At 39.6% G+C, this 13,269-nt stretch overlaps 1 protein-coding gene across 1 annotated transcript in view; it reads right to left on the minus strand.

Annotated features, from left to right (window-relative positions):
* The window catches only part of C8B (complement C8 beta chain), a 74,811-nt gene that overhangs the window by 37,926 nt on the left and 23,616 nt on the right, over positions 1–13,269 (minus strand). The window contains exons 4-5 of the mRNA XM_007947402.2: positions 4,326–4,467; positions 1,021–1,153 (exon numbers count right to left, since the gene is read on the minus strand). Of these exons, the coding sequence (XP_007945593.1) occupies positions 1,021–1,153; positions 4,326–4,467 (275 nt within the window). The remainder of the gene's footprint in view (positions 1–1,020; positions 1,154–4,325; positions 4,468–13,269) is intronic.

Consider the following 13,269-nt stretch of genomic DNA (forward strand, 5'->3'; position numbering starts at 1 on the left):
GTTGACATTTCTTGAGAACTCACCAGGTTCTGTGCTAAGCACTTACACACTATCATCTCACTAGTCCTCACCCTGCAGAGTAGAACTTTCATAACTCCCAATTATAAAGAAACAGGCTCAGAACATTGAAGATTATACAGATGATAAATGGCAGATGGCACTGAGTTTGTGTGACTCCAAATCCTAAACTATGCTTTTATCCCCATGGTAGCTATTGATATCATTATTATATTATTGTTACTGTTATTGTTACTGCAACTACAACTTCTACCATAGTATACTATTATAGTATACTACCACTGTTAGTATATATAGCACCACAATGTCTTATTTCACTGCTATTCATAAATTTTTCTGTGGCCCATTCTTTCAGAAGTAGATGGCTCCATTCTTCCCAATCTGTCTTAGTCTGGAAGCTCTGCTGAAACCTGTCCACCACAGTTGACTCTGATGGTATGTGAAATACCAGTAGCACAGCCTCCAGCCTCACAGCAACATGCAAGCCACCACAATATGACAAACTGATAATCTGCCCTTTACAAAGTGCAGCCAGAATGCTCCTTAGAAGTGAGAATTGTCTGATTTCATCTCACCTACTTTGGTCATGTTATCAAAAAGGACCAGTCCCTGGAGAAGAACACCATGCCTGGTAAAGTAGAGGGTCTGTGAAAAATGGGAAGACCCTCAACAAGATGGATTGATACAGTGGCTGTGACAGTGGGGTCAAGCATGGCAATGATGTGAGGTTGGCACAGGACTGGGCAGTGTTTTGTTCTGTTGTGCACAGGGTCCTGATGAGTTGGAGCTGACTCGACGGCACCTAACAAAAACACCACAGTGTCTTCTGGAAGGGATTGTCCATTTTACTTGTGAAGAACTTGAAGCTCAAAGATAAAAAGTGATGCATCTCAAGTCACACAGCCCACAGAATGTAGGGTCCAGCCCTGAATCCACATTAGTTGACTTTCTTGCCCAATGCTCCCTCCTTGGTCCTGCAATTGCTTCCTGGCTGATGCTTACCTTTGGGGTGTAGCTTTCCACATTGTATGGCTTCCTAAACCGTGTATTGAGGATATAATGGGGGAAGCATCCACCAGAGTAATACCTGTGATCTAGAACCGGGCCCTCCAAACTGTTTGTAAATAAATTTAACCTGCAGAGAAGGCACAGAGAGGGTGAAGAGGTTAGGTTTGCAGACTGCCTAATCTTAGATGGTAGGCGATACTGAATGAAACCAAAACTCCTGGGCACAGTATTCAAGGGCTTCAAAATCTGGTCCCAACCCAGCTTTCCTGGTCATCCCCAACTACAATCAGATAGCTTGGTTCTCAGCCATTTGAAGAAGCTTGCTCTTCCTCAGATCTGCTTTGCTCCTTCTCCTATGCGCAAGTGTTGTTCCCTATGCTCAGAATGACCTTTCTACTTTTCATAGTTTCATCTCCTGTTTGTCTTTCAAGACTGTGCCTTTGCTATTGTGAGAAGTTGTGAGGAGGCTTCACTGACATCTCTTATCCCCGTAATCCCCACCCACATTGGGTTCGAGGCCCACTGTGCTTGCTTACCCTTCATGCACTGATTGCACTGCATTATTATGAGAGTGGAATAGCATGATAGTTAACAGCCAGATGCCTGGGTTCAAATCCCTATTCTGTCACTTACTAGCTATGTGATCTTGAGCAGATCAGTTAGCCTCTCTGTGCCTCAATCTCCTCATCTATAAAATGGGTGCTATGAAAATACTTCCCTCTTTGGGTTGCTGTGAGGATGACATGTGTCAGTATTTGTTAAGTGATTAAAACACTGCTTAGCATGTGATCGGTGTTTGTTATCATATACATTTGTTGCCCTTTCTAGACTGTGTGCTCCTTGAAGATGGTAGCTTTCTTCTCAATTTCTGTACATCACCCCCATCACAAGAGATAGTCAAACTAATGACTGCTTACTGAGGGTGTAAATGGTGACAGACACTATAGTGCATGCATTCCATGTCTCATCTTACTTAGTGTCCCTGCAGCTCTGGCCTATAGGCACCATTATGTCCATAGTAGAGGGGAGGGAAATTCAGCTTCTACTTAAACATTACCTCTCATTGCTTCCTGAGGCACTCCTCTATTCTTGACTCATTCTCTCCATTGAAAATTCTTCGTGTATTAAATAGAGCTCTCTCTCCTTTTAGCTTCTGTGCATTAACCTTGCTTCTGTTCTTAACCAGAACTGTCTGAGGCCCTCTTTTCCATTATAGATTTTTAAATATATCATAATAATATACATTTACTTTTTTTTATTTAACAAATATAGCACTGTGCTTACTGTATCGAGGTACCACACTAAGCAATTTATCCCTACTAATTCATTTAATCCTACTAGCAAACTTGTGGGGAGTCCCCCGGTGATACAAATGGTTAAGCACTCAACTTTTAACCTAAGCATTGGCAGTTTGAATCCACTCAGAGGCACCTTGGATAGCAAGCCTGGTGATCTGCTTCCAAAAGGTCACAGCCTTGAAGACCCTATTGTGCACTTCCACTCTGCACACATGGTGTTGCCATGTCAGTATTGACTCAACAGCAACTGTTGGTACTGGTAGATGCCTTAGGAGATAGGTATTATTATTATCCCCATTTTACAGATGCAGAAACTGAGGCATAGGGAGGTCAGTTGACTTGGCCATGGCTTCACTGCTAGAAGCAATTAGTGGGGCCAGGATTTGAAGTCTGGTGATCTGGTTCCAGAGTCTTCATTCTTTCTACACAAGCTGTCTCTCACTTACTAGTTTAATACAGAACTTTGAAAGAAAGGTATTACTGGTTTCCTTCTCCAGGTGACAAAACTAAAGCTCCACATAGATACGTGCCTCATCTGTGGTCTCCTGGCCAGTGACTTTGCTCCTTCTGACCCCACGTACATGTTCCAGTCAGATTCTACTACCTGGTTTGACCTGCTGCTCTCTCATCTAGCTGAGTGACCACTGGATACTCACTTAACTTTTCTGGGCTTCAATTTCCTTCTCTGGGAGGTAGTATTACAATAACTAGCATATAACATGGTAGTAAGAGGAGGTCCCACTTGAAGCTTCTCTCTCTAATGACAGCCTTTAAGGATCAAGATTAGTTTTGTTTAGGAAGAGAGTGAATTCCACTCATGTCTTTATTCCTCTCTGCATATTGTATCACATAGAGTGGATTCTTTTTTTTAATTTTATTTTTCCCCATTTACCATGCCCAACCCTAACCCAGTCTCCTCCCCTCCCTGCCCAGTAGCCCTCCCCCCCATAGAGTGGATTCTTAAAACTTATGAGGGAATGATCTCTCTCTTCCAGCCAGAGTGTGAGAAGCTGCAGAATTTGGCCGCAAGATAGGATGGAGGTGGCAGGACCCAGAGTGGGAAGAGGTGGCCCATTCTGACCTCAGAGTCTTCTTAGAAACACAGATTGATTCCAGTCTCATCTTGGAAATCCATTCCTTTATTAATCATTTATGAGCTTCTCCTCTAGGCCAGGACCTATGCTGGGGCCTAGAGATACAGAAATAAATGAACCCTACCCCCCAAGTTTTTAATAGGATACAAATGATAATGCTTAGGAAGCACCTAACACAGTCACATAACCAGTTGCTGTTGAGTCAACCCTGACCCACGATGATCCCATGTGTGTCAAAATAGAGCTGTGCCCTGGGTTTCAATGGCTAGACCTTTCTTCTGAAGTGCCTCTGGGTGGATTTGAATTGCCAATCTTTCATTAGCAGCCACATGTGTTAACTATTTGCTCAACACAGTCATATAACCTATCCACTGTCACTGAGTTGATTCTGATTCCTAGCAACCCTATAGGACAGAGGATAACTGCCTCATAGAGTTTCAAAGTTGTAAATCTTTATGGAAGCATACTGCCTCATCTTTCTCCAATGGGGTGGCTAGTGGGTTTGAACTCCTGATCTTTTGGTTAACAGCAAAATGCCTTAACCACTGAGCAACCAGAACTCCTTCACAATCATACAGAAGCTATGAATGTTAAGGTTCAACTCAGCTATCTTTTAGCACCCCACTGCTTAGAGAGCAGTGTACAATAATGCCTCTGAATCTAGTGTCCCTATATTACCCTTCTGTGTGGCTCATGTCTGCCCACTGGATGTACTCCCAGAACTCATCAGGACTGTCCTCAAGAGCATCCCAAAGCATCCACTTACATGCTATCCTTTTATTTATTTTTCAGAAATGAAAGAAAGGAGCTCTGTTATTATCTGTTCCCTCCTTCTCTAGTCCTCCAAATCACATTTAATTTAGTATCTTCTCATCTACACAACAGGAAGTCAGGCTCAGGCACTTACCCACTGGCCAGGCTGTCAATTGCCCAGTATCGGTCCATTTCATGCTGACATTTTTTATAAATTCTTCTACAGTTTGCCTCATCTGATTGGTCTCCACAATCATTGTCCCCATTGCAAAGAAGTCTGCGGTTTATACACCTCCCTGGGATGGAGAAAGGGTACCACCCATGGTCACATGGTTATCAATGAGGGGGACTAGCCTGGCATGAGCACCTACTGTGTGCTGGACAATTTACTGGGCCTTTAGTGCTCTATCTTGATTAGTCCTGACATATCAGGGTCTGTTGGAAATGGCATTAGCAGCTTAACCCTCTTCCCCACTTCCCCACAAAAGAGATTAGCATTGTCTTTCTGAAAGCACTTTGAGAGGAGATTGTTTGGAAACAATCTCCTTGGGCAAGCAAGGGTGGGGAGTGTAGAGAAGGAAAGTGTCTGATAACCCAGAGGTGAAATGGCCAGACAGAAGCTGGGACTTCTCTCACCAAGACTCAGGAGAAATGTGGGTTTGGTGGGTTCTGCAATTACCTAACCTCCCTGTTTCTACTTACTCACCTATAATATAGAGGAACATACCTACCCCATAGGGCTGTTGGGGATTTAATGAGTAAATAGAACAGCACTGACTCAAGTGCTGTGTAAGTGTGATTATCATTACTACTGTTAGTGTTTTTGTCATCCAAGCTCACATTGCTAGTGGGTTTGAACCGTCAGCCTTCTGGTTAGCAGTCAAATGCCTTAGGCACTTTGCCACCAGCATTCAGTAAATACCTGTAGCAGTATTCAAACCTGTGGTTGTTACTATTGTTAGTTGCTATTGAGTCTATCAGACTCATGGTGATCTATGTTGTTGTTGTTGTAATGTGCCCTCGAGTCAGCCCCGACTCATACCAACCCCTCCTTGGGTTTCTAAGGGGGTATCACTACAGAAGTAGGATTGCCCAACCTTCCTTCCAAGGAGTGGCTGGTGGGTTTGAACCACAAGCCTTCTGGTTAGCAGTCAAGTGCCTAAGGCACTATGCTTTCAAACTTACATCTGTCTATTCAAATTCTTTTCACAAAGCCTCACTGCCTTCAACACCATAGCCATACAGCCTATGAGAAATTATTTTTATCACTTCGGTTCTTTTTTTTTTTTTTTCTTTTTCCTTTCTTATTTGTATCATCTTGGGGGATAAATCCCATAAAATATGTCTCTCTGTTTCCTTAGATGTGTCTGGTCACTTTTAATCAATGCTCTTAGTGTGTTAAAGGCAGGCGAATAACTATCTGGTCTTCAAACACTGCTTGCAAGGCATTTAAACGAAAGCCTGCCCGAATAACCATTATGACTTTGGTCAGAATCATGGAACACTGGACATAATGAGTCCGTAGACAGTGTGAAAAAGTCTCTGAGATTTATAGGATTGAATTTTGTATTTGCAATAAGCCTTAGGAATTGCTCTAAGAAATCTCTAACTCTTTCTTGAAAGATCCCAAAGAACAGTCCACATGGGTACAGTCAATTTCCATAGCTACAATTGCCAACTACATAATTTTGGTAAAATTCTCTTATTTTTGCCTTAGACTTGGTGAAATAGGAGTTGCAAAGACAAATGTTTACTTAGTCCTGTAGCTAATGATTACTCATTTGTGTGGTCCCTCCCTCCCTCCCTTCTTTCCTTCCCTCCTTAAATTCTCCCTTCCTTCCTCCCTTTCTTCTTTCCTCCCTGCCTCCCTTCTTTCTTTCCTTCCTTTCATTAATCAAAAATCTTTACTGACTACATCAAGTGGTAGGCTTGGGCAATCTACTTCCGTAGAGATACCACCTCGAAACCCAAGGAGGGGTCACTATGAATTGAATAGACTTGTCGCCAGTGAGGTTTTGTTTTTATTTCCATGCGGTAGAAACCATGCTGCATTTGGTGATGCAGAAATCCAAAGTGCAGAAACTATCTCTTCAAGATTTTTTTTTTTTTTGCAAGCAAATAATGCTAACTATCTCATTTAAGTATCTTAGGTTTTTCACATGTTGTACTTAGCCCCAGGCCTTTGAGAAAGATCTCAAAGATCTTAAGAGAGAAATATTGTATAAGATCCCTACTGATGAAGTTCCAGAAACAATATCTTCTGGGTAGAAGGGAAACTTTTGTCCCAATATCTTTCTTTCTTTCTTTTTTTCCAGATTAGGAACACTGGCATCAGAAAGGGAAAGAGAGGGAGGGAGGGTGAGTATGAACTGCCAAATGACAAGCATGCTTTTTGGGACATTGTCAAAAGAAAGATAAAATTATCTTGTAAAAAAAAAAAAAAACATGACACAGCTCATTATTGTGTAAAATATGCTGACAGATATTTATCAATATTTATATTTTCTATTTATTAATCATTTCATCAATACAGAAAACACAGAGGAAGCCTATTATGGTGGGCAGAATAATGCCTTCCTTTCAAGATGTCCGGGAACTCTGGTAGCATAGTGCCTAAGACACTTGACTACTACCCACCAGCCACTCCTTGGAAGGAAGGTTGGTCAATTTACTCCCATAGTGATACTGCCTCAGAAATCCAAGGAGGGGTTGCTATGAGTTGGATCTTATTCGATGGCAGTGAGTTTGGTTTTTGGTTGAGAGTATATACCTTTAAGTAGGATTTCTGGGTCGTAGGTTACCTCTATTTCTAGTTTTTTGAGAACGTGCCATACCATTTTCCATACTGGTTGTATCATTATACAGACCCATCAGTAATGGATAGGGGTTCCAATCTCCTCACATCTTCACCAACATTTGTTGTTATCTCTGTGTTTTTTGTTTTTTTTTTTTTCCCCAATCAGTGTGATTTTAGGCAAGGTAAGATGGTCATCTCATTGTAGTTTTAATTTACATCTCTCTACTGGCTAATGACCATGAACTTTTCATGTGTTTGTTGGCTGCTTGGATGTCCTCTTTGGTGAAGTTTCTGTTCTTGTCCTTTGTCCATTTTCTTTCCCCTGAATATTTTATTGTGCTTTAGGTGAAATTAGTTTCTCATTCAATAATTTGGTTGCCCATTCAATATTCGTTTCCCATTCAATAATTTATACACAAAATGCTTTGTGACACTGATTGCAATCCTCGCAATGTGTCAACATTCTCCCCCTTTTCCATCCTAGTTTCCCCATTTCCATTTATCTGGTTGTACTGCCCCTTCCTGCCTTCTCATCTTTGCTTTTGGGCAAGTCTTGCTAATTTGGCCTTTTATGCTTGATTGTTCTAAGGAGCACGTTTCTCACGAGTATTGGTGTTTGTTTTATACAACAAACAACAACACAACACCCTGCCTTCAAGTTGGATCTGACTCATAGCGACCCCTCCCTAGGTTTCCAAGGCAGTATCACTATGGAAATAGATTGCCCAAACTTCCTTCCGAGGAGTGGCTGGTGGGTTTGAACCTCCAGCCTTCTGGTTAGCAGTCAAGTGCCTTAGACACTAAGCCACCATAGGCCTGTCTAACATTTGACTGAAAGGTGAACTTCAGGAATGGCTTCAGTTCTGAGTTAGAAGAGATCTAAGGGCCAAAGTTTCTGGGGTTCTTCTAGTCTCTGTCTCCTTTGCCCATTTTGTGATTGGATTGTTTCTTTTTTTGTTGTTGAATTATTACAATTTTCTATAGATTTTAGAGATAAAACCCTTATCAGATAAGTCGTTTCCAAAGATTTTTTTCCCAGTTTGTAGGTTGTCTACTAATTCTTTTAATAAAGTCTTTAGATGAGCATAAGTTTTTAATTTTTATGAGGTCATATTTATCTATTTTGTCTTATTCTATTCTTGTATTTGTTGTTATACTTGTTATCCCATTTTTACAAAAAAAAAAAAAAATTAGTTTCCATAGTCTTCTCCCTATGTTTTCTTCCAGGAATTCCATGGTTTTAGGTTTAACATGTAGGCCTTTGATCCACTTTGAATTAGTTTTTGTGTATGGTGTGAGGTATGAATCCTGTTTCATTTTTCTGCAGGTGGATATCAAGTTTTGTGAGCACCATCTATTAAAGAGACTTTTCAATCCCACTGAATGGATTTTGACCCCTTGTCAAAAGTCAGTTTTCCACAGACGGCTGGATTTAGTTCTGAGTTGTCAGTTTTGTTCCACTGGTGTGTGTCTATTGTTGAACCAATGCTTGGCTGTTCTGATGATAGTGGCTGTATAGTATGTTTGATATCAGGGAGTGTGAGGCTTCCTGCTATATTCTTTTTCTTCAAAATTGTTTTGACTCTTCAAGGTTTCATTCCTTTCCTTATAAAGTTGGTCATTCATTTTTCCATTCCAGTAAAGAATGTTGTTGGGATTTGCATCAGGATTACATTTTATCTGTAGATTGCTCTTGGTAGAACTGATATTTTCACTATATTAAGTCTTCCAGTCCATAAGCATGGGATGTATTTCCATTTTTTGTAGGTCTCTTTTAGTCTCTTGTAGTAATATTTTATAGTTTCATTGTATATATATATTTTTTTAATTCCCTGGTTAAGTTACTTCCCAGGTATTTTATTAATTTGGTGGCTATCATAAATGATTTTTTTTTCCTTGATTTCTTTTTCAGAGTACTCAGTTACTGTAAAGGAATCCAACTGATTTTTATGTGTTGATCTTATACCCTCCAATGTTGCTAAATTCTTCTATTAGTTCCAGCAGTTTTCTTTTGGAATCTTTAGAGTCTCTGTGGTAGTTAAGGTTGTTGTCAACTTGGTTGGGCAGCTGGATGTAGTTAGTCCCCACTGTGAGACTGGTAATTAACTCCATCACGGGATCTACTGGAGCAGCTGAGTAGCTGCTTTAGGGATGTGGTCTGCTTCCTGTATATAAGAAGCAGCTTTGAGGAAGGTCTCTAGCTTTTTGGCACACTTGGACCCTGCATGTAGCCAAGTCGTGCCCCAGCCTGCCATGCCCTGCTGATCTTTGGACTTTTTCTGGACTTAAATTTCTGGCCTGACATGTTGTTTGGTAATATTGAGACTGTGCCTTGTTACTTGTTGACTTTGAGTTTGTCAGCCTCTGCAGCTAGTAGCTGCTTGAATGAAGAGAAGCCTCCAGTTTTAGTGGACCAGAAGCAGGAGGCAGAGCTGAAACCCAAGGTTGAGGGGCTTTCACCCAGCCCCTAGAGCCTGCCACTTTGAACTTGGACTTCTAGCCTCCAAAATTGTAACAGAATAAACTCCTGTTTGTTCAAGCCATCCCATTTACGATATTTTCCTGTCAGAGAGGCACTAGGTAACCAAAACAGTCTTCTATGTATAGGATCATGTCATCTGCAAATGTAGTTTTACTTCTTCCTTTCTGATTTGTATATTTTTTATTTCTCTTTCTTGTCTTATTGCTCTGACTAGGACTTCTAGTTCAATGAATAAGAGTGGTGTTGATGGATGGGCCTCATTTTCTTGTTCTCATTCTCAAAAGGAAGGTTCTCAGCCTTTCTCTGCTGAGTATAATGTTGGCTGTTACTTTTGCATAAAACTGAAGGGGGGAAAAAAAAAAAACCCACTGCCACCAAGTCAATTCTGACTCATAGCAACCCAGCAGAGGAGAACTGCCCCATAGGGTTTCCTAGGCTGTAAGTCTTTACAGAAGTGGACTGCCTTGTCTTTCTCCTGCGGAGCAGCTGGTGGATTCCAACTGCTGGCCTTTGCTTAGCAGCAAATGTTTTAACCATTGTACCACCAGAGCTCTTGATTTTGTATATATGCCCCTAATTATGTTGAGAAATTTTCCCTCTATTGCTATTTTGCTGAGAGTTTTTATCAGGGAATTGTGTTGAATTGTATTGAATGCCTTTTCTGCACCAACTGATATCATATGGTTCTTTTCCATTGTTTTGTATATGGGAGGGATTACATTGATTCATTTTCTAATGTTGAACCTCCCTTGTAATCTTGGTATGAATCCCACTTGATAATGATGCTTTTTTTTTTTTTTTTTTCAAATAAGTTACTGAAATCTGTTAGCTAGAATTTTGTTGAAAATTTTTGTGTCTATGCTCATTATGGATATTGTTGTTACTATTAGGGGCTGTCAACTGAGCTCTGATTCATAGTACAACAGAATGGAACACTGCCCAGTCCTGTGGAACCTCATAATCCTCACTATGCTTGAGCCCATCGTGGCCACTGTGACAATCCATCTCATTGAGGGTCTTCCCTTTTTCTGCTGACCCTCTACTTTACCAAGTGTTGTGCTGCCTACAACTGTCCATGAGCAAACAATCCACAGAAAAGTGTCTAATTTTCCCAGCATGTCCATAAATATATTGGAAACAGGCCACATCCCTAGGGAAACTCCCTTTCAACAGATTGGCTGCTCAAAACATATACATCTGATCTCATCATGGGAAGAACCCACATCACAACTGCTTAAACCACTCAGAATTGTGGTCCAGCCAAATGGACACAAACCTCCAGCTATCACACCAAGCTTGATCTCTTTCTCCAGAGAATGGTCCTTTCTGAAAACACGACCATAGTAGGTGAGATGACGTCTGGCCATTCTCACTTCCAAGGAGCATTCCAGCTGCACTTCTTCCAGAACAGATTTGTTCATTCTTCTGGCATTCCATGGTATTTTTATTATTATTCACCAACACTACAATTCAAAGGCATCAATTCTTTTTCAGTGTTTCTTATTGTCCAGCTTCCACATGCATATGAGGTGATTGAAAATACCACAGCTTGGGTTAGGTGAACCTTAGTCTTTCAAGTGATATCTATGCTCTTTAACAGTTTAAAAAGGTCCCTTGCAGCAGATTTTCCCAGTGTATACAACATCTGATTTCTTGACTACTGTTTTAATGGGTGTTGACTGTGGATCCAAGTAATATGAAATCTTTGACAACTTCAATCTTTTCTCCATTTATCATGATATTGCTGATTGGTCCAATTGTGAGCATTTTTTTCTTTCTTTTTTGTTGAGGTGTAATCCATACTGAAGAAAATAGTCTTTGATCTTCACCAGTAAGTGTTTCAAGTCATCTTCACCTTCACCAAGCAAGGTTGAATCATCAACATGTCACAGGTTTTTAATGACTCTTCCTCCAATCCTGATGCCATGTTCTTCATATAGTCCATTAGGGATATTCACAATCATTAGGGATATTGGTCTGTATTTTCTTTTTTTGTGGTATCTTTGCCTGGTTTAGGTAGCTGAGATATTCTGGCTTCAGAGAAAGAGTTTGGTAGTATTATTTCTATGTTTTTCAAGAGATTGAGAAGGATTGGTGTCAACTCTTTTCTGAATGTTTGGTAGAATTCTTCAATGTAGCCATCTGGTTCTGGACTTTTTTTTTTTTTTAAATGACATCTTCAATCTCTTCTTTTGTAATGAGTCTGTTTAAATGTTCTACCTCTGTCTTAGTTTGAGTGGGTAATGTGTTTCTAGAAGTGTGTTCATTTCATCCAGGTTTTCAAATTTGTTGGAGTATAATTCTTCATAGTAATCTGTTATGATCTTCTTCATCTCTCTTAGATTGGTAGTAATGCCACCAATTTCATTTCCTAATTTGATTACTTAGCTCCTAATTTTTTTACTTAGTTCCTAATTTGATTTCTTTTTTTATCAAACTAGCCAGTGGTCTGTCTATTTTATTGATTCTTTCAAAGAACCAATTTCTGGTTCTGTTGAATTCTATTATTTTTCTATTTCATTTGTTTCTTCTCTGACCTTTATTATTTCTTTTTTTTCTGGTAGCTTTTGGCTTCTTTTGTGGTTTGTCCAAGCTTGTGGTTTAAATTAATGATTTTGGATCTTCTTTTTTAATAGAGGTATTTGTTGCTATGAATTTCCCTCTGAGTACTGCTTTTGCCTATCTCAAAGGTTTTGAAATCTTGTGTTTTCATTTTCATTTGATTCAAAAAATTTTTAAATTTCATTTTTTATTTCTTCTATGACCCTATAGTTTTTTTAGTACATATTATTTAGTTTCTATGTATTTTGCTTTGTTTTGCTTATTTTCCCTGTTTATTTCTGGCTTCATAACATTATGGTCAGGAGAGATTCTTTGTATGATTTCAATGTTGTTAAACATGTTGAGACTTGTTTATGTCTTAGCATATGATCTATTCTGGAAAATAATCTATGTGCACTGGAGAAGAATATGTATTGTTTTGATGCTGCGTGGAGTGTCCTATGCATGTCCATTAGGTCCAATTGGCTTATCGTTTTATTTAAGTTTTCAATGTCCTTGTTATTGTTGTTGTTATGTGCCATCAAGTCGGACCCGACTCATAGCGACCCCTCCTTGGGTTTCCAAGGCAGTGGCACTACAGAAAGTAGATTGCCCCATCTTCCTTCTGAGGAGTGGCTGTTGTTAGGTGCCATCAAATCAGTTCTGACTCTTGACTGTGTACAACAGAATGAAACACTTCTTGGTCCTGTACCATCTTCCCAATCATTGGTATGTTTGAGCCCATCGTTATAGCCCCTGTTTCAATCCATCTTATTGAGGAACTTCCAACACCACAGAACAACAAACAGACATACAAGTGTGGGCAATGTCCTTAGGGGTCTTCTTTTTAGATGTTCTGTCTATAACTGAAAGTGGTATACTAAAGTCCCCTATTATTGTGGAATTGTCTATTTCTCCTTTCATATTAGTCATTATTTGTTTTTTTGTGTGTGTTTTGGAGCATTGCTGTTAGGTGCATATATATATATATATTTATAATTATTGTGTATCCTTGCTCTATTGACTCTTATTATTATGTAATGTTTTTCTTTGTCTCTTGCAATAGATTTTTTATTTAAAATGTTTTATCTGATATTAATATGGTCACAACTACTCCTTTTTGTTTACTGGTTGCATGGAATATTTTTCCCCACCCTTTTATTTTCAATCTGTTTGTGTTCTTACATCTAAGGTGTTTTTTTTTTTTAGGATTTGGGTGAAGATTTACAGAGTAAATTCACTTTTCATACAGCAGTTCACATATACTTTGTCTCATGT

Source organism: Orycteropus afer, unplaced genomic scaffold (assembly GCF_000298275.1).
Source record: "Orycteropus afer afer isolate SDZICR_OR568_19922 unplaced genomic scaffold, OryAfe1.0 scaffold00183, whole genome shotgun sequence".
Taxonomy (NCBI): Eukaryota; Metazoa; Chordata; class Mammalia; order Tubulidentata; family Orycteropodidae; genus Orycteropus; species Orycteropus afer.